This window comes from Macadamia integrifolia, chromosome 3, assembly GCF_013358625.1.
Source record: "Macadamia integrifolia cultivar HAES 741 chromosome 3, SCU_Mint_v3, whole genome shotgun sequence".
Lineage (NCBI taxonomy): Eukaryota > Viridiplantae > Streptophyta > Magnoliopsida > Proteales > Proteaceae > Macadamia > Macadamia integrifolia.
The window spans coordinates 31,970,316-31,992,215 of record NC_056559.1 but is presented as its reverse complement, the minus strand read 5'-3'; the positions used below and the strand labels follow the sequence as shown (position 1 = coordinate 31,992,215).

At 41.6% G+C, this 21,900-nt stretch overlaps 2 protein-coding genes across 4 annotated transcripts in view; both read right to left on the bottom strand.

Moving 5' to 3' along the window:
• LOC122074570 (mannosyl-oligosaccharide glucosidase GCS1-like) overlaps positions 1-13,907 on the bottom strand; it is a 22,397-nt gene extending 8,490 nt beyond the window's left edge. For 2 of the 3 annotated variants that reach the window (XR_006139000.1, XR_006139001.1), the window contains exons 1-12: positions 12,748-13,261; positions 12,583-12,656; positions 11,828-12,079; positions 10,983-11,151; positions 10,348-10,434; positions 10,121-10,189; positions 9,929-10,025; positions 9,450-9,532; positions 8,966-9,073; positions 7,446-7,567; positions 7,153-7,260; positions 6,992-7,065 (exon numbers count right to left, since the gene is read on the bottom strand). Coding sequence is in view for 1 of the 3 variants with exons in the window: in XM_042639449.1 (XP_042495383.1) it covers positions 6,992-7,065; positions 7,153-7,260; positions 7,446-7,567; positions 8,966-9,073; positions 9,450-9,532; positions 9,929-10,025; positions 10,121-10,189; positions 10,348-10,434; positions 10,983-11,151; positions 11,828-12,079; positions 12,583-12,656; positions 12,748-13,044 (1,540 nt within the window). In the remaining 2 variants the exon portion in view is untranslated. Of the gene's footprint in view, positions 1-6,991; positions 7,066-7,152; positions 7,261-7,445; positions 7,568-8,965; positions 9,074-9,449; positions 9,533-9,928; positions 10,026-10,120; positions 10,190-10,347; positions 10,435-10,982; positions 11,152-11,827; positions 12,080-12,582; positions 12,657-12,747; positions 13,262-13,713 lie in introns of those variants that run through there. The other variant, XM_042639449.1, reaches the window with a different exon arrangement.
• Positions 13,908-15,093: 1,186 nt separating this feature from the next.
• On the bottom strand, positions 15,094-21,223 carry LOC122074961 (nuclear pore complex protein NUP54). Its single transcript, XM_042639959.1, has 9 exons — positions 20,707-21,223; positions 20,523-20,576; positions 20,368-20,427; positions 20,152-20,262; positions 16,552-16,617; positions 16,379-16,465; positions 15,955-16,056; positions 15,722-15,868; positions 15,094-15,612 (listed from the first exon to the last, which is right to left on the bottom strand). The coding sequence occupies exons 1-9, from the start codon at positions 21,037-21,039 to the stop codon at positions 15,478-15,480; spliced, it is 1,095 nt and encodes a 364-aa protein (XP_042495893.1). The 5' UTR covers positions 21,040-21,223; the 3' UTR covers positions 15,094-15,477.
• Positions 21,224-21,900: the final 677 nt, after the last annotated feature.

Here is a 21,900-nt window from a genome sequence, read left to right as displayed (position 1 = left end):
TAGGACGAGGAGGGGGCAGGGAGAAGGTCAAGGGATGGGGGTAGGGGCTGGAATGAGGCTCCAAGAGGAGATTATATGGTCATTTCTGGAGGAGTGGGGAATCGGCCTGGAACGAATGGAGTGGAGAGACTGGACTTTTGAGGTAACATCGAGGTAGATGGATTTTCCGGGGAACGGGATTTGGAAGACCATCTGCGAATGTTGCGCTCCATCCAAAGATGGGAAACAGTAGCAGAGAAAGCTAACTTACCAATGGTGTCACAAATGGAGGAGCCGGCAAATGTCATGTCAACCCAAATACATTCCCTCTCAAAGGGGAGAATGACCCTAGAAGAAGGCCAGCAACGAGTAAGAACCTTTTTCCACACTAGGGTAGAGAGGGGGCAACAGAAGAAGAGATGAGGGATATCCTCTTGACCAAGGGGACAGAGGCAATAGGAGGGGTTGACCTGGATGTGACGGTGAATAAGGAAGGACTGCGTGAGAAGGCAGTTAGAGTGGCATCTCCAGGTGGTGAAACTGTGACAGGGAATATGGCCTTTGAACCAGACGAGATTACACCAAGGAACAACAGGGCCAGAGGATCTGACGAAGGACCAAACAAAGGCAGAGGAGAACAAGCCATTGGAAGAGGGGAGCCATACACATTTGTCATCTCTACCACGATGCCCAGGGGGAATTGGGGGGGGGAGAGGACCACAAATCCACGTGGGGGAGAGGAGAGGCAGGAGGGGTCCAACCCTGAGGGGAAAGAATGGAGGAGACGAGCGGATTTGGGAAGACCAGAGGAATAGATGATCCTGGGGATGACAAGGAAGGAGAGGATGCCCGATGGATGCCAGGGGTCCATCCAAAGGGAAGTCGCGTGCCCATTTCCAATAACCGTGGAACAGGCAGTAATGGCGAGGGGCCAGAGGCAAAGGATTCTTCTCCAAATCCAAGAGGCATCAGATGGAGTTGGGCAGGTCCAGAGGGAGTTATGGGAGAACTGATACGAGTGAACCAAGTCAACCCAAATGCTCTTCTGCTTGGAGACAAGCTTCCAGATAAGCTTCACGATGCCCACAGAGTTGACCTCCTTAATTCTTCTGATGCCGAGTCCCCCTTCAGATTTGGGAAGACAGACTTTGTCCCAAGATAGGGGTTGAAGGAATTTTGAGGAGTCAGGGCCTTTCCAGAGGAAGGAACAAAAGAGTCTTTCAATGAAGTTGATAGAAGAGGAAGGAAAGGCAAAGATCCCAAACCAGAATAGGTAAAGAGATTGGAGAACAGATCTGATAAGAATGAGCCGGCTAGAATAGGAAAGGAGCTTGCCTTTCCAGAGCTGGAGCCGCTTCCTAACAATATCAAGAATAGGGAAGCAAAGATGGCCAGAGAGCCTGAAAGAGATGAGAGGAAGGCTCAGGTATTTAACTGGTAAGGAGCCCCAAGAGAAACCAATGATGCCAAGAAGAAGGGATTGAGCCTCAGAAGAGACACCGAAGAGGAAGAGGTTGGACTTGAGGAGATAAATGGAGAGGCCAGAGAGGGATTCAAAAGAATGAAGAGCATCCATGATGGAAGAGATGGAGAGGGGGTCAGCTTTAGAAAAGACCATAATGTCATCAGCAAAAGCGAGATGGGTGAGGCAGAGGGCCTTGCACTTGGGAATAGGGGAGATGAGATGAAGATCAGAGGCTGATTGAATGGAACGGGAGAGAACTTCTAGGGAGAGAGAGAAAAGGAATGGGGAGAGAGGGCAACCTTGACAAATTCCCCTCTTCGAGGGGAAGTAACCAGCAAGGCTACCATTGACTAAATCGGAGAAGCGGGGAGTGGATATGCAACAGGAAATCTAATGGACAAAGGAAGGAGGGAAGGACATTTAGAGCGGGACATTTGAGATGAACTCCCAACTAATGGAATCAAAGGCCTTGTGGATGTCAATTTTGAGGAGAGCCGAGGGGGAGTGGCCTTTCCGATCAAACCCCCGAACAATCTCGTGGCAAAGAATGATGTTGTCAGCAATACTCCTCCTAGCAATAAAGGTAGATTGATTTGGGCTAACCAGTGAATCAATGACTTTACCAATCCTGTTGGCCAAGATTTTGGCAATAAACTTATAGAACAGGTTGCAATGAGAGATGGGCCTAAAGTCATTCATTGATTCAGCACCTTCCTTTTTGGGGATGAGACAAAGGAAGGTGTGGTTGATCCCATTGATCTAGGAAGGGTTATAAAAGAAGCTCCTTACCGCAAGATTGAGATCATTTCGAATGATATTCCAATAAGAGGAAAAGAATCCCATACTGAAGCCATTAGGACCAGGAGCCTTATTGGCCTTATGAGAGGATGGCCGAGAGAATTTCGTTATCAGAGGGAATGGAAAGAAGAGAAGGAAGAAGCTCATCAGGGACAAATTTATTGAGGAGATGGGGGGGAATGGGAGGAAGGGAGGAATGAAGAGGCTGGGAGAAGATTCCCAAAAAATCGGAGACAACTTCAGCCTTGATATCATCAGGATGAAGGAGCTCAGAACCAGCAGAGGATAAGAGTTTAGGAATGGTGTTGACATTGTTTCTGGCTTTGAGAGAGTGATGGAAGAAAGTAGAATTGGAATCTCCAAGATCTAGCCACTTAATGTGAGCTTTCTAACGAAGGAAGCTCTCCTCTTAGCCAAGCAGTAAGGCAAGTTCAGCAACAGTGGCCTTCTCGTCATCGGCAAGCATAGAGTTAAGCAGGTCATGCTGGATTTTAGCTCGGATGGAGAGCAGCTTGTCGCGGCAGGAAGAGACAAGGGAGGAGATGTTGCCAACGGTGAAGGAATTCCAGAGCTTTAGAGCGGCCTTGACGGACTTAAGCTTTTTGGCAAAAGCCAAAAGAGGGGAGGAGGGGGGATGGGGGTAGACCAGGCAGTTTGGACAATAGGGAGAAAGTCCTGATGGGAGGACCACATATCAAAGAATTTGAATGGCTTGGGGCCGAAGGAGCAGAAGCAGAGGACATAGATATCCATGGGACTATGGTCTGAAATACCGGAGAGGTCGAAACAGGCGTGGGAGGACGGAAAGGTCTCCAGCCAGGCCTCGTTAACAAGAGTCCGATCAAGCTTACAGGCCACCCAAAGGTTTCCAGCTCTCCGGTTATGCCACGAGAGCTTGGTGCCCGACCATCTTAGGTCACTGAGCCCCAAATCATCGATGCAATCATTAAATGAATCAACCGCCAAGGGGTCGACGAGATTACCACCATGCTTCTCATGACTGAAACGGATGACATTAAAGTCACCCCCAATACCCCAGGGGCTAGAGCCAGTGGCGGGTGCAAAGGAGTGGAGCTCAGACCATAGGGGAAGCCTGCAAGAAGCAAGGTTATGAGCATAAATGACTGAGAAAAAACAAACAAAGGAACCAGAAGAGTGGGAAATGGAGAGATGGATGACTTGGTCCGAGGAGGAGAAGGGGGAGATAGTAAGATAGGAAGGGTTCCAAAGAATCCATATTCTGCCATTAGGGCTATGGAGGTAGTTGTTAGCGAAGGACCAAGAGGGAGCAATAGATGAGGCAATGCGAGGAGCATTGGACTGTAAGACACGAGTCTCAAGGAGGCAACAAAAGATTGGATTTGGAGGAGCGAATCCTAGAATGGATCTTGCTTTGCCAAAGAATTGAGACCACGAAAGTTCCAAATACTCCAGGGGGTCATGTAGAACGAGAGAGCGGGGCATCGAATGCTCAGAGAGCAAGAGTGGGGTCGGAGGATGAGGGCTTGGAATTAGGCTTCCTGGCTGGAGGTTTTGATCTGAGATTGAAGGGGCCAGCGGGTGAGGATTTAGAATTGAAGTCGGGTTTAGAGAGCGAGGAGGATCTGGAAGCGGAGTTAGAGGATTTTTTCTTTTTGGATCCCCACGAGACAAGCAGGGGGGGGGGGGAGGGAGGAGGGGGTTGAGGCAAGATAGGGGACAAAGGGTGGCAGGTAACAGGTTGGTAGCGGCAAGGTTGGGAGTTGCGGCAGTGCTACTAGAACGAACATTCTCAGTGACCCGAGAGGGACAAGCTTGAGATTCCAATTGAACGTAAGCAGGTTCACTCCAGTGATTTATGGGATCGACAGCAACAATGTCTCTATGGAGAGACCCAAGGGGTTAGCTTGCATGGAGAGACCAGAAGTCGTAGCATGCATTACCAGGAGAACAGGCAAGGACGTAGCCTGTTCGCCAGTGCCATCCGAGACCAATTCATGCGTCTCAGAGGGTGAAGTAGTACTTACACAGGCGGAGCAAGCATTGTCATTTGCAGCATCGGCGTCGGCGAGATTGATCGTGGGATCAGAGAAAGAATTCTCAGCAGTGGTGGAAGGGGGAGAAGGCCTATCTTGATTAGCAATTTCAGCAACAGGGTAGGCATCAGCAGCAATAAGAGGGGCATAATCAGCAACATGGAGAACATCGGCAGCAACAGGGCAGACTTCAATAGCAGAGGGCAGAAAGGAGGTCTTCGGAGGATCCATGGGGCTTAGAGAGGCGGCAGTGATCAGCGGCAGCAACGATAGGCAGAGCAGTTCGTCAGGAGCAAGGAGGTCGTCGGAGACCACAGCTGGCAGAGAGGAGCTCAGGGGAGCGTCAGAGACCAAGAGCAAAGTCAACAACACGCCTGGAGCAGGCAGAGTCGAAGACACACTAGTTACGGTAGAGGGAGATGGAGACTAGGGAAAACAAGAAATCAATAACGGGTCATGGGGGTGGGTCGGGTTGTAGTAGGATTGATAGGACGGTTGATGGATCGGGTTAATGGAGTTACCCGGAAAAAAAGGGTGGTCCATGGGAAACCTGGAAAAGGTTTTAAGAAGATGGTCCGAATTAAAATTGGTCCAAGGGTGAGATGGTTCAGGGTAGATGGTTGGTCCAGGTGGATTAGGTGGTTCAGAGGAAGGATTGGTTGGTCCAGGGGATTTAGGTGGTTTAGGTTGATTTGGTGGTTCAGAGAGGGCAATGCTAGATAAAGGCAGAGAGGGTTGGTCCACTAAAGGAATAGGATGAGAGAGGAGAGAGGAGAGAGGAGAGAGGTTGAGAGGGATGCAGAAAAGTCCAGAGGACGAGTACCAGTAGGGAGAGGGAGCAGAGGGGAAGGAGAGAGACAGCAGAGGACACAGCCAAGGGGGTGACCGATGAGGACACAAAAGGAGAGCTAGAAAAGGGAATAGCAGAGCCGACAAGAAGGGAGGTTAGGGTTTCAGAGGGGAGAAAGGAAAGCATCTCATAAGTTCCAACGGAGATAACCAGCGGCATCAAAAGCGAGAACGTGTTATGACCAGCGGGCAAAGGGTCATTGATCAGACCCTCGGTCTGCGAATTAGGTAAGGCGTCGGTGATTGCAGCGGTAGGAAGGGTCGACGGCAGCTGGCTTCGACTTGGATTTGCGATGTTATTGTTTTTTCTATTTTTCCTTCTACAAGTTTTCACAGTGAAGCTAGGGTCTTTGGGAGCAGCATCTGAAGATTTGGAGGCCTCTTCAGCAGGCTTAGATTTAGTGCATAGAGCAGTTGAATGCCCAAAGCACTTGCAGAGAGTACATGTTGGAGCAGTCGTATTTCACTTCCTGCTCAAAGGAGAAGCCCTCTCTCCATCCATAACAGTGATTTTTGAAGGCAAAATTTGTTCAGCTTGAACTTCTATGCAAACACGAGCGTAAGACAGCCGATCCATTGCTTTCGTTCTTTTATCAGAATACAGGGGCTTGCCGATGGTGGAACTGATGAGGCTTAGACCTTTGACACACCAGAAATGGAGTGGGAGGTTAGGGAAGATAACCCACAAGGGAATGGACTTATGTTCAGATTTGGCGACGGATAGGTGCTTGTCCCATTGACGGAGAAAGACGGGGTTTTTCCCCACATACCACGGACCTCCGTCAATAGCGGCAGATCGATCAATGGTGGCGGCAAAATTGAAAATAAAAGTGCCATTTTCCAGCATATAGGTAGAGAGAGAGCTGGAGGGCTTCCATTGGTTAAGAAGAGAAGCTTTGACCACAGAGAATGGTGGTCGGCTACCAAGGAACGAGCCGATGACACAGTTGTTCCATTTAGAGATTTCAGAAGCAAGGAGACCAGGAGGACAGAGACCAACGGGGGTAGAGTTCTGAGGAGGAGGAGGGTGGAAATATAGAGAATGGCCAGCAGAGGGAGGAAGAGGAGTGGGGGAGGCAGAGGAGACAATAGAAGTCCAGGGCCGAGAATTAGTGAAGACAGCCGGAGAAGGTAAAAGTGGTGGATTCGAGCTAGGAGGAGAGGACGAAGGCAGGGGAGAGGTTGCAGGTTCAGGTTCAAGTTCAAGTTCATGGTGGTTTCCGGCGGCCAGAGGGCTGGCATTCGGTCAGGTCAAGGGGGGCATTTGTTTAGTACTTGAAATAGTGAGCTTCTGACAATACATATTACAATAACAATCTTGGTCAAGGGGGCATCTGAACATATTTTAATAGGTGCAGCACTGCAAACGGCAGATAACAAGGTCAAGATCAAGAATGCAAAAATTAGAGGGGCATGTGGTTCTTCGAATACCTTCTTTATTACCTCTCCAATTGGAATTTCTAGTGTACATTTTATTTTATTTTTTTGGATAATTTCCAGAAATTAAAAAATTCATGAATGAAGGTGGCATCCATAGTGGGTGCATTCCAAGAATTTAGAATAGGATAATATAATTAAAGATTGGAGGAAGATCATCACAAGCATAATAAAATCCCCACTGAATGAAGGTGGCTAATTTCCTTTAATTAAACCCCTCCCCAACTCTTAGGCTATGTTTGGTAACCAAGAAAAGAAAAGAAAATAGTACAAAAGACATAATAAGACAAAAAATGAATGATTACACAAGGATTTCTTATGTGTCTATCTCTCTCTTAAAATTCAAAATTTTTTGAATTTTTTTCTTTTCTTTTCTTTTCTTCTCTTGGTTACCAAATATAGCCTTAAAGATAAATGTAGCAAGATATTGGAAAGGAAAAAATCTTACCTCGTAAAACAAGAAATAAAGTGGGTGGATTTCCATTTGTTGGGTGCTGAGGAACAAATTCCTTGGGAACTTTACTGCACATATTACAGAAGAAGTTCATATATAAGAAGTGAAATTTTGATCTAAAAGATATAAACTTATTGCATGAATTTTTAGATCACCTTAAAGCTTCAGCACCCAAAATTTGCTCACGGGGGATCCATCCATCAATATTCATTAGGTCTAGCCAATGTCCAATAATGTCCAAGCAAATACGAATATCCCAGCGCCTATTCAAGGTAAAAAGATTCACAAAGCACAAAAAGTATTTATTCAAACAGTCAGACAACATTAGTGCTAAACTTCCCATATCAAGAACATTTATAAATCTGTTCATGAAGGCACACGCACAACGACAATAGTCATGCAAGAAGACGAATTAACAACACAATGTCACGCATGGCAGGTAACTTACCAGATTAGAAGTTGATGAAAACCTTCATCCCACAAAAATCCCCTTGGGAAGAAGGGTCGGCTGGGAACAGCAGTGTAAAGCTCCGCTGGCCAATATGGAACAAAATTATCACCATTATTAAGCTGCAAGAAAGAAATTCCACTATCAAATACGGAATTATGGATCAGTCCTATTTGGCACAAATAGAAATCATGATGACTTCCGAAAAGGCAAGGTAATGTAGCATTGTTAGTGATCAAAAGAAGGACAAAGTTACAAACTCAAAACATAAAATTGCTACTTTTTGTGCATATAAATTGTCATTTGGGAAGTACTTTAAGAAATAAGCCCTCTCTCAACCGTATGGCCACATGAGGAAGCACCAACAACCATTCCAATATTTAGGGTCCACATAAGGTTCAACCTGAAGGACTTTTGCTCTGAAAATTCAATTTGGGCCTTCTCTCAACTGTATGGCCGTGAGAGGAAGCACTGACAGCCATTCCAATATGTGGGGTCCACATACGGTTCATGGTAGAGGGCCAGTTAGAGAGTGGGAAGATATCTGAGATGGAAACTCAGAGTTTCAGAGTAGAAAGAGAATCACGTAACTACACACTCACGTTGAGCAAGCCAATTAACTTTCTATTCTCATATCTCTATCAGAGTAGAACAACTATTGAACCAAGAAAGAATTATAAACAAGTCAGAAAGACAGTATTGGTAGGAGAGAAAATGGGAAGGTATAACCTGACAATTCGGAGGTGAGTGAGAAAGTGCAAGCATGGGGGGTAGAAATCAGGTATTTGGGTTGCAACTGAGCAAAGGTGAAGAATTAGGATGCAAGAACATAAAAGTGGAACTCCAGAGCACTCTGAATTAGTTTAGAGAAGTAAAAAAATGTGATTGGAACAAATTAGAAGAAAAAATTAGCCCTACTCCAAAAAACAAGCTTCATTTAATTAATCATACCCAACCCCATGTTTCATGAAAACAGACTCTTATTTAGATGTATATGAAATTACTACAAGTACTTACTTACAAACTACGTAAGGCCACTACCAACCATGTGAATAGACATACTCTTTTAACTATTTAAAAATAAAAAATTAATAACCACATTGTTGGACAAATAACTTAAAGAACCAAGAAACACCTACTAACACATCAGCAGACCAAAATCAGACCTCACAAGGCCAAAGAGTAGTGATATGATGGATAATAAAAAATCATGTTCTGATTCAACTAAGGAATAGTTCATAAAGGTCTTAAAACTTCAGTTTATAGGTCCTCCAAGGAATAGTTCATAAAGATCTCAAAACTTAAGTTTAGACTTGGTCCTCAAACTCACACCAAACATTCCAGGGTAGACAATGGAAAACTTTTGTTTAAATTACGAATTTGTGCACCTAATTAGACTTATTCTCAAGAATGCAAATAGTATTTTAGCATAAATTCTTTGGACAGCTGCATCCAATACAGTGATATGCAACTTCAAGGTAAATTTAAAAATCAAATAGAAATGGAACCTCATTACTCACACTAAGATCTCTTGGAAGAGCAATTTTTGACTGACCATAAAAGTAGCCAATGCCACCCAAAAGATTCCCAATAGCAGCCATACCAACAATCATTGATTCAGAATCAACCTGTATGTAACAATAAAATGATCTCAGGACTATTCACAAATAATGAATAAGCAATCAACAAGATTTCCAGACTTTATAAAGTCCATCTTTATGTGGTCCTCATCTGCATTTATCTCAAGGCATCATAAAAACAGACAGAATATGACTGTCCAACAAAAAGATAGGGGGCAGGAGCAAATATGCAGCAAGATATGATGTGAAATGGGTATGAACATATACATCCAGAATTATAAATTTGCTTCAAGCAACAGAATAATTCTTTCTAGTTGCCAAAAAGAATTATAAAAATAATTCTTTTTACTTCTCCGCACCAAAAAGAAAAAATATATACCTACAAGGTGCAACTGATCATGTTGAGAAGTTGCTACAGATATACCTTTTCAGTTAGATTAAAGCAACTCCTGTATTTTTCTTCAAATTCTTTTTGTTTTTCATTAAGTTGACTAGTCAGCAGGGATCCTGAAATTCAAAAATAGCCATTGGAAACATCTTAAATTAATAAACTCATAGTGCTCAAAATCCGTTGGTAACATCTTAAAACAATTGGCAATTGAGATGATAATAAGCCAACAAATAATCAGGAAAGGTAAAGATATTCTGAATGCATCCTTCAAAGTTCAGAATAGATCAGACTAATGCATCAGCAACAGTGATTTGTCTTCATTAATAGTGAGAAAGCAGGATCACTTAGCTATTTTACTTTCAATGTTTCACTGTTATATCTTTTTTTTGGGGGGGTGTGGGGTGTTCTGGGATGATGCAAAATATGTTTATATTCAATCCACAAATACCACCTGTTTTTTCTCAAAACGCAACCTATTTGAAATAAAAAAAGACAATATCCAAAGAACAGACCTGTGAGACTTTTGACACGTTCTTCAACTCTTGAACTCTCCAAACCAGTTCCAGATACAAAAGCAATATCTGTTTGAAAAGGAATCTTCCCAGAAATCTGTAATAATGAATGAAGAACAGTTTAAACAATAAGAAAATAAATGGAAAACAGAAATAAGTAACGCGGTTTGAAATGTAGTATAAACTGCATGCCTGAAAAACTAAAATGTTTGGAGAAACATCAGATGCATCAGGTAGCTGCAGAAGATGCACCCTTCTTGCCTGGTGTAAATTACGAATAGAGAAATTATCATTAGAAATTGAAAAAATGCAAATTCCAATAATCAATAAGATTAGAGATCAGCCCTGATAATGATGAAAATGAGAGCCAAGCACTTTTTAACCTATTGAAGAAGTAACTACAACTGTTAAATGCATACATGGTCTGCCAGAGATCCCTGCACAAGTTCAGTTAAATTGTGCATGTGCGGAGTCCTGAAACCAGAATAATGAACTTCCAAGTTATCCTGCAAAAAGGAGAACACAATTTCAAACAATTTCGAAGGCAACTAAAGTTACACACAGGAAATGTCCCACAGCAATAGGTTTAACCATTTCAAGATTAGTGTAGCTATCAAACATTCATAGTTTCACACTGATTAGTCTTTTTCTCTAGTCTCCAGCGATAGGGATCGTAAATAACCCAAACTCCATAAAGAAATTTCAAAAAAGGTATTCGGACTAGGATCTATGCTCAGTTGCTCACACCACTTTGCTGGATATAGGATTATCACTGGAAGCACAATTTTGACCATTGAAATTCAGACAACCATAGGGAGCAGAACATTTTCACATATGAATTGCTGACTATTGAGCATGTGTTGTAGCTACCAAAGAACATCAAAACACTAGCTATATGTGTATTTATAATCAAATCCCACTTCATCTCATGACACTTTCTTTACAGCTTTGCTTGTGTGCATGGACACAAAAATGCAAGCACACACACCACCAATGCTTTGAATATTATATCTTCTGTTCCATTTATTGTCCAAGAAGTTTTTTATGCTCTCACCGCTGAAACTAAATGGAGCTCCCAGCCTCCAAAATCCTCATGTGATCCAAATGTCAGACGGGATCCATCACGAATATCCAATCTCTCCTTGTCAATGCTTAGAGCCTTACCTCCTTCATCAGCCAAATAGAAGAAAATATGAGCAGTTCTTTCCTCTTCCAGTTGAGATCTGTAAAATGTAAAATAATGGTAATGAATTTTGGCATAAAACATTAATACTTAAATTACCAACCAAAAATACATCACCAAAATCCATATGAATTGCCATTATGAAATCGAGAATAGTTATTACTAAACAGAACCCAGCTAACAACAACTGCCTAGCGCAGTTGGTGAGTTTGTGGTGTTAAGCCCACAGCCACGCTCACCTTCCCCATCCTCCCTTCTTTAGTGTACTCATCTGAGAAAAAAAAAAAGAACCCAGCTAAAAGCAAACAATGATAGTAATGATATAATGGGAAACCATGACTACTGAATAGTGTCTACAGCTTAAATATCTCATTTTTTGCTTTTTGAAGATTTCTAAAGCAAATTTCCTGTGCTCCCCCACCTCCCCCAAAAAAATAAATAAATAAATAATCCGTGATAAATTTGATATTTCCACATAATGCCAGATACAAGGGACAAAAGATTGACCAATTAACTTTAACTAAGGTGCTACAGAAACTACACCAGTAAGAAACCTTAAAGGTGCATTACTTTTCCCATTGTGACTCATAAATCAATTTTTTGAAGTTGCACAAAAGTTTGAAACCTGTACAAGTTTTGAGTTCCTCAACTCAATAATGCTTAACAAACCACAAGAATTCAACAAAATAAATATGGCAATGACAGAATGGTTTTACTTCTCATTTTGCACATTGATATGAACTGCCCAATCTCCTCCATAGCCACTTCCGCTCCCCTTGGTTTTCAAGAAGCTTGTCATCAAGGACATGCCTTGGTCAACCAACACCTGATGTCCATAATCTCGTCCATTATGATGAGTCCATCCATATGTGCTAAGCTCATCAGAGTCTTGGCAGACATGCCGCATTACATAACTCCCATCTTTCACACCAATCCACATCAAACCGGCAATTAACGACTGTGGAGTCCTGCAATTAGCAGCAATGTATTATCCCACGAACCGGGGGGGAGGGGGGGAGAACATTTCAATCATTATGGTTTTAACTCTGGCCATTATAATGCTTCATTTTAGTATTATAATATTGGACAGCTAAAAACATTTCATTGAACAGAAGAAAGTGTATAGCATATCTTCCTTAACTTACATAGGTAATTAAAAGATGAAACAACACAAGAAGCCAAAATAAAATAAATGTCGTTATAGTTGTCTTAACAATGAAAAACTTTATTTAATGGCAGGCAGATTGCAAGAGCCTTATTGAAAAAATTGAACAGGGGTAACTTTAAAATTTTGAAGAAAAAAAAAATCATCAGATAGAAGCACTATGGGGTAACATAACAGAGAAATAATCCCTCAATAACAAAAATAACATAAAGTTGAAACGAAAAATATATAATTAAATATTAATTTTAAAAAAAGAAAAAAAAGGGAAGACATTCTAGAAGAGTAGAAGCTTGTTGTATAGAGTACCTCGCGCGGACGCCGAAATAAACGTGTGGACGGTAAGTTCCCCAGTACAGGCTCTCCTTGTGCTCACCTTGAAACTGCATACTTACATCATACAAGATTTAAGTGTTGAAACTTTAGAAAGGCAATTGAGAACTTGGAAGGATCAAATCTTAGGAATTTCCTGACCTGTGGAAGATCCATGACTTTGGGAGCTGGAAATGGGGTAATAACCCGTAGTTTCTGAACTTCCTCAACGGGTTTCATGGAATAATAGATCACAGAAATTACAATTAGAAACGCAAAGGAACCAAACAATAGTAGGGTTTTGGGATTAACATCCATAACACGGATTGCATCGTGACCTCTACTTCGATCGTTTCGACTTCTTTGAATCGATTTCCGATCACTGGGATAATCATCACTGCCAGTGTTTGCCGTAGGCTTAATCCTGCTCCGAGCAGGTCGTCTGCTGCTTCCAGTCATTACTAGAAACTGCAAATTCAGAGTTCCATAACGTCAAGAATTCACAGATTAGTTCCAAACCAAAACCAAATGGGTTTAGGGACAGCTTATTCCAAAACCTTTCCCCGTATTCATCTAACGGGTAGAAATAGAATGATCTAAATTTCTAAAGAGAGAGTAGTTTTCCAAGTAAAATCCTGTCCGTTAGGCTATGTTTGGAAGTCCAGAAAATAAAAGGAAAAAAATTCAAATTCTCATGAGGTCTGCTTAATTTAAGGGTAAATCACAAAAAAAAAAAAGACGTCAAGGTACCCTAAGTTTGAAAAGTGGCGGTTGGGGGGCCTAATTGGGTAAATCCAACCCCAAAATGACTAAATTTCCAGATTTACCCCTCTCAATCCCACTCCCACGTCATTTCCGCTTCCAACACTGACCCCCAACCACCACCACCACCACCACCGCCTCCCCTCTCTGCAACCCCGCCACACCCAAGTAGCACCACTCGCGATCAAACCAGTCTTCGCTTCAACAACAAGAAGGAATTGCTGGACTTCGAATCGGCTTGGCTGCTTGTCATGGGCTTCGCATGGAGATCCAACACATCAAGTAGGGCCTTACATTCGACACCTCCGATGAAAAATGAAAAGAGAAAGATAAAATTGGAACTAGATAAAATTTTGAATAATTACAAATACGGCGGAAGATCAGTAGAGCGATCAGAAAGAGGAGTTTAAGTCGAAGCAGAGAAAACCCCTCGATTTTCAACAGTCGACACCCACCACCTAAGTAAAGTACAGGATTTTGGTTTTGGTTTTGATTTGCTACATGGTTTTGCTGCTCTTCTTTCTCCTTTTCCCTTTCTGCAGATTACCCATGCAAAATGGGAAAAGATTACAAGGAGGGCGGAGCGGCGATGCAGGGGTGAGGCGGCGGTGGCGGTGGTTGGCGTCAGGGTTGGAATCGGAAAGCGGAGCGGGGTTGAGAGGGCAAACTTGGAAATTCAGTCATTCTGGAGCAAGATTAATCCCATAAGCACTCAAACGTCACTTTTCCAATTTATGGTACCCCTAAATCCCTATTGTTGATTTCACTTTCTCGAACTTAGGAGTTGGGATTAACTCAGGTGTAATTTACCCTTTAGTTTTACAAAAAGGAATTTACCCTTAAGTTATAATTACAAAAACAGTGTTTTTAAACCCAAAATGGGCCGACTGCTTTTACTCTAATATTAATTTGATTTTAATTCCTTTCTATTTACTTCCTTCAAAGGAGGTATGGCATAATCATCTCTAAGGAGGCATGCGCCTTTCCACGTTCTCCAAGTCACCCAAATCATCTTGGTAACTCACAAATGGATGAATATTTTCCCTTGTTCAAACAAAAAGCTTTGAAAAAACTCAAGGTGAATCAGTTCACAAAGACTAAAACCTCACATTAAAGAAATCATGAGTTCAACTCTTATAGGGGCCTAACAAGAATAAGCTCACCAGAAGTGACAATCCAGTGGTGCAACCACACAGCTTTGTCAAACTTTGTAAGTTCTCCGAAGATGCTCCCTTGGTTGTATATTTGTTTAACAAAAAGACCAACACCTCACGGTATAAAGAGGTCATGAGTTCAACTCTTCTTGGGACTACCAAAAAACTGTTTGAAGAATAAATACAGTTGACAGCCTAGTGGTGCAACCACCAGCTTTGTCAAACCTTGCAAGTTCTCTGAAGATGCTTCCTTTGTTGTATATGAGCTAATATCAAAGTTTCCGGTTCTCATGAAAGACATAAAACCAAAGAATCTGTTTGGGAGACTTCTCGCACTCCCAGACGAGTTTCAAATTCTGCTTCCTCTACCCCTGAAGTAAGATTCTAGACTCCCATTGAAATAGAAGAATCTAAGCATGGATTAGCAGGTGTTTTGAACTTTAGCCAGGTATAATTTGAAACCAATTCTTAAGTGGTAACGTTTCATTAAATTCAGATTCTTCAAGTAAAAAAGATTTATTTTCCTCCCTCAATAAATCCCATAATTATAAAGTACTAAATGATCCTAGAAAAGCAATCACTTCTTACAATCTTAGAACAAGATGCATTCTATTACATGATCCATTAAAATCCAAACTTTATGTCCACAGACTCCACACTGTGTTGCCATAAAGGAACGTCCCAGATGTCAATGCAATGCATCAGCAACGGAAGACATTGTTCTTGGATCAATTAGAAACAATGATTTACTCAACTAATTAAGGTGAGAAGTGCAAATTTAGATGTTCCAGCAAACAGAAACCAGTTGTGGTTAGTCGGGCAACTCATCATTTAGTATATTGAAAGCAGCCAGATTTCTAATGCCAACATGAGCAGCCATCATTTCCACTATCGAATTAAAATGTCGAATCACACATCAAAATTTTCCACTTTCCTCGGTATCATAACCACTTCACTTTGCCAAGTTTGTGTTATGTTAGATCCGGAAATTTTTCCTGCTTCCCTCTTCAGCCATTCCCGAGTCCTCAGCCATGATGATTTCCATGTCTCTAACATCACGCTTCAACACATTGCCGAGCCTTGCAATTGCCTCTGTTTGCTGTTGTAAAACCTGCCACCGTCCCAAAAGGAAAATAAGATATCAAGGAATTAAACTAGGAATGAGCAATACAGAATGAATGAGTACTGAACATATCATGTGTTGCAAGATAAACACTTACCTCCTGCATATCAGCAAGGCTCTGTTCATGTATTTTGGTTGAACCAGGAAGGTAAACAGAACCACCACCGTTTGCATTCGCGCGGACACGAGATATAGCAAGCAGATTGTGAACCCTCCTAGATAGTTCTGCTCCTGGTCCTTTTAGCTGGAAATATTTCCACAAATTCCCAATATCATTTTCAATGTTACAGGCCTAGAGGTTCAGGAACCAAAATGAAAAGAAAAACCAACCTGTCTAGCTAATGCAGCCAACTTCTCAGCTAATTCAGCTTCAGATTTCATTAAAGGCATTCGACAACCCTTACCCTCCAAGGCCTCCACTATTTTCATAACCTAATTAACACAAATATTTTAGCATCAAAAGTTCAAACAATTAGAGAAAGCAAAAAATGCATATATGGTTCAGAGAAATAATACAGGCTGCCCAGATCATCATCTGATAGGGACCTGACAGTGATCAGGCAGTGGGCTACAGCAATTATGGGACAATCTTTTTCTTTTCCTTTTCACCCCAATTTCAAACCATTGAGCTGCACCTCACCGCTTGATCACCGGCCAATCTCAGAGTGATGGTAATCAGGCCGCAATAGGAAGGACGTATTGAACATCTCTTTTGTCCGGTTCCTCAAAATCAAAGCAGAGAAATCCCTCCCACCCTTAAGAGCCGCCTTTGAAGATCTTGCTCTTTCTGTCTCATTCTTTGGATCCATGGAATAGTATCTGCTTGAAAATGCCGTTGAAGCTGCACCCAAAAAAAAAAAAGGTGTAAATAAGAAAGAATACACGAAGGTGTAATGCTTAAATAACAACATGATAGAGAGAACACACCGTCTTCACATTGCTTTGAGTCATTCGCAATCTCTCGGCATCAGAAACTATGACCTCATCTTGAAGCTGAATTGAATAAAATTACAATGCCAATCAATTCAATGAATTCAAACTATCACAGATAAAAATAAAAAATAAAAAAATAAAATAAAAAATAAAAAAAGGAAGAAGAAGAAGAAGAAGAATGTTGATACAAACTTTGAACATTCTGAAAAGACAAGAACGTGACAACCAAGTAAAGAAAGATGGGGAGAGGGCCTGAGAAACCCTCCCATCATATTCAGGCACTTTGAAGCATTGAACATCCAATTGTATGTTCAACAACAGCATGCATAGCATCTTTTATACCCCCTGGATGATAGCTTGACATCTGGCATGATTAGTGTATATTAATATCTAAGCTCGCAAAAGCTAAATTACCGACAGCTTAATGGTAGAACTGGCATACATACTAGAAACGGACTCAACACTTGATGTGTTCGACCTATGGATGTAAGAAAGCCAAGAGTTAAACAACAATTTGGAATCCCAAATTCTTAATTCATACTTTATGTGCTTTCCATAAAACATTTCCAAATGAAGCAGGAAGACACAGATGAATGTTTGAAGTTTGAACTCAAGCTCTCCCATACAAACATGGAATATGACAGCCAATTGAAGAAAGATGATGAAAAAATAAAAAAGACTAAAAAATGTAATTTCATCATAGTAAGGCACTTCGAAACATGAAATAGACAAGCTTCCAGAGGACCAAATTAACCCTCTCGAAAGAAAAAAGTATACTTGGACCATCCAACTCATCATCCAATATTGAACCCATGCCAAGGATACACATTTAAATATACTGCCCATTTTGGACCAAGTATAAGCAGCTGATTTTTCATCAAACTTTTCCATAGGAATTCAAACCATAACTCAGCATTATATTTGCAAATAAAACAACACTAATTCGTATCCATGGTTCAAAAGTTCAGTATGGATCAATCAGATCTGATGCATGCAGGTATTAGGCAGGACTGATCTGATGTATCATACTTGGTAACTCAAACGATCCATTGTAATATTAGGTTGTCATTTCCCCCCCCCCCTCAGTGCACTGGTTGATCCTTTGATTAGTTTGTCCAATTGGGAACAATCTGAATTGGATCGATGAGGAATGACCCAACCTCCAATACTGAATCTTAATTCTCTGTTCCCAGCAAAGAGCCATTAAAAATCTCTGCATGTCAAAGCCACCTAGGGTCACTTTTTCCCCTTTAGCAAAGTATACTAATACTTTCTCAGCACAATTCTACCTTCACCAAAAACTCTTTCCTTGAACATCACATTTTAACTGCAAGCGAAAATATTTCCTCCACAGGTTAAAAAACACACAAACAAGATAAAGAAGTTCACTGTCAGATCAACTTGATATGACATAGGCATATAAATGCACTAAATGGCAGTTACGAAGGCCTAGGGGTGCAAGTTTGGCCTTGAAAGCCCGAACTCGCCCTTGGCCTGCCCTGATCCTGAACAAGTACCGACCCAAAATTTTTGGCCCTGAGGGCCAGCCCGACCCTGAAATTTCTGACCCTAAGTCAGGGTCAAGGCGGGTAAGGGTTGATGTCCTTGGCCCACCAAGCCCGCCCTGAACCCGGCCCTGATTTTTTACCCTGATGTTGACCCTAGTTGTGACCCTGATGTTAACACTGAATTTAACCTAATTTTATATATTGTTTGACACTGAGTCATTGACACCTCAAAACTCTTAATTTATCTTCTCACCGATCTCTCTTGCTTTTTTTACCCAAAAAAAAAAAGATATCTCTTGCTTTTTTTTACTGAGAAAAAAAAAAGATATCTTGCTCTTGTGTCTATGAGGAATCACAGAAATTCTTTGCGTCTCTGCCGCAGTTCTCTGGCTCTCTGCATCTCTGCCGCGTTTGAGTAATCACATTCATCAGTAATTCTCTCTCTCATTCATTAGGCGACTATTTCTAGTGTTTTGTGTTGCAATTTGTTGAAGAACTCTCTCTCATTCATTCATTAGGCAACTATTTCTACTGTTTTGTGTTCCAATTTGTTGAAGAAGGCCCTTTGAGGTAAATTACAACACATAATCATGGCAAGTAATTTGTAACTTTGTATTTTTTATCTTATATTTATTATGAAAATTTTTTACTTTTAAGTTATTTCATATTTTTCAGGGTCAGGGTCAGGGTCATCCCGGCTCAACCCTGAAAAATCAGGGCCAATCAAGGCTGGTAAGGGTCGGGCTGAACCTTGAAGGGTAGGGCCAGAGTTGAAGTTTTGCGGCCCTAAGTCAAGGTAAGGGAGGGTTTGGGCCTAGTTAAGGGGACTCAGTGTTGGGCTAGGGTTTTAAGAAACCCAGCCCAACCCGACCCTGTTGCACCCCTACTAAGGCCATGTCCTCAACATGTGGTGCCTACTACTATCATTTTGTAACCATTGTCAAACTTTGGCATTTGCTAGGATTAGGCATCTGTCTCTTGTTTTGTTTTTTTCATTTCCCCAGTTCCAAAGGGAGGTGGCAAAGGTAACTCTGATCTCTGAATGCACCAGGAAGGAGGTATATGGTCCAATCTGGAGGAGCTAAAAGAACAACGGTCAGGGCTAAAATGACTTTTGAGATAGTGAGTAAAGACATGCACTGGGTTAGAATTACCAGCAAATATAGCACTGAATACAGTTAAAGGAAAAAACAGGATGTGTAAACAAACCTGCTTGTTATGATAAGGCTCAGTTGAGTTTACTACAATATCATATCCAAACGATATCCATACTTGAAGGCAAATTAATCACGAATGATAAATGCTAACAATGAAATTCAACGATTTAGGAGTTGGGTGCCAATCTTCATGACAGAAGGTGATAAGTGGTGAAAAAGATACAAGTATGTAAATTACTAGACCTCCCTTTGCCTAATGAAATGCGAACATAACTGATTAATCTTCTCAAAACCTAATATTAGATAAATCTTGATGAGAAGATCCCATTTAAGGAGTACATCTCTTTAATAAGTTTTTATAAACATATAGGTACAAATTTATTGACCATTTAGAAATTTGTTGGTTGGCGGGGGGGTGGGGGGGAGGGGAACGCATTGAACAAGTTGTCATCACAATTTGAGGAACTGGTATCGGAATCAGATTGATCAAATTGGCTGATTCAGATCAGCATTGGTCCAGACCAATCGCAATTCCAGCTTATTCACACTGTAATTTTTTAGGACAAAGGCTGATTCCAGCCAATTCCAGCTGGATCGGAATTGGAATCTGCTGAGGGTGATCCGGTATCCAATCCCAATCCGATTCCTCCAACCATGGTCATTGTTAGTTGGAAAAGCCATGGAACAGCCAACAGGACAGATGCATGTGATATTGTACTATCCACCAGCGAAAAGAAACCAGCAAACCATTCACAATGCCGTTCTCGGGATAAGAAAACCAGGGGAAGTACCAAATAATAAATAGTGTTTACACAAGACACTAACAAATTTCAACGAAAATTTCAAATGAACCAAAGAACCTTTGAGAGTTGATAAAATTGACAGAGAAAAGCATCATCTTGTTTCCTCAGACCAGAGAAAGTGACTACCTTAAGCCGCTGTGAAAGATCTTTGAAGCCCTGCACAAGTTGAGGCCAAAGTCTTTCTCGATCAACACTCTCCATACCTTCCAGCTTCCTCATAGCCTCCGCCCACATTATCTGGCAAAACAAACCTATCCTCCAAAATCAACAAACCTACATATATATCGTTTTACACCAAGCTACGTCAGAATCTATCGCCGGGACTTCAAGAAGAGAACTCACGTCTGATATGCCAGCAGGCTTGGTTCTAGCAGACGGATCAGTCACACTGAACAACAAATGCTGCAGAACAAAACAATTTTCTCATAAACCCCAACCATGGAATGCGGCGGGAAACCCTTAGTCAAAAATTTTAAAATAGAAAATGCAGAACAAACCTTGAAAGCGTGCTTAGGGTTTCCAGGCTCCTCTTTGTAGGCATCAACGATCGCCTATCGGACAGAGAAGAAGTGAAAGAGAGGGTTTTTGTCACATTAATTCTAAAAATACTGCATTTACACGTAAAATAAGAGACAAGAGGGGTTAGGGTTTCATCTTAGGAGTTACAACTTAGAACACTACCTGTATGTCACGATCAGCGAGGGAGAAAGGGAGAGGGGCGACAGGCGCCATTTGAGTAGTCAATTGAGCATTGGAAAGGGAAAAGGGAGTCGATTGGGGAAACGGAGTGGATTGAGGTACCGAGAAAGGAGACTGAAAGCCAAAACCAGTGCTCGGTTGCTGAAACAATGGCGATTGTTGTTGTTGTTGTTGTTGTTGCTGCTGTTGCGTCTGTGGCTGCTGAGAAAAAGGAGTAGAGAACAGAGGGGGGGATGGGGAACCGCCGAAAGCCGGAGCAAACGAAGGCGTCGAAGGAGTGCCAAACGCCGGCGAAGACGCCGGAGTTCCAAACATGGTTGTGAAGACAGAATCGGACTTGCAGTGTTTAAGCGATTACCGCCATTTTACTAAACTCTCCAGTCGAGATTCTTTCCGAGTCTGCAAACTGCTCTTCCCTCGTTTTCTTCACCGCATATTTGCCCGAGAATCCGAGATTCGAGAGCGGGACACTCTCACATTAGCTACCTGGCTTTCAAGCAGGCTATGTTCAATTGTTGAAGCTTCCCGAATCAGCGATTCCAAATCGGACGCTTCCGGCTGAATCGAAAGCATCAGATACTAGGAATGTCAATCGGTCGGTTCAATTTGATTTCGGGGTGAGTATGGGTGAATCTGAGGTCAAACCGATAAGAAAATATCCGTTACAATAGGATTTATTTTGATTTCCTCTTATTGGTTAGAGGTCAATTTATAATGTATATATACAGAATTATTTAGGGACTTCAGCCAGTTCTATAATACTCTAAACTGAAGCCAACCCGATCAAGAAGTGTTATTGATCGGTTTCAGTCTGTCCAAATCGTTCGGTTTAAGGTTTTGACAACAGGCTGATCCTGACGATATTTGAACCTTGATATATTCAGTCTTCGTTCAATCAATCAATTTGTATTTGAGCATAATCACCGTCGGGGTTGGAGTTCGACACCAAAAGGTGCAAGATTATAGTTAATCCACTCGGTTTCCTTTCCATCAACAGTGAAAGAGAGAATCTCTATTCTTATATTGGAAAAAGTGTTTTCAACCGAGAACGATATGGGGCAAGAGTTAACGATAAATTGATAGTCCAATAATATCGTCACATTGGTAAAGAGATTCTCTCTTCACTCTTAATAAAGAAAACCTTGATCCATAAGTAAAAAGAGAACGAAGACAACA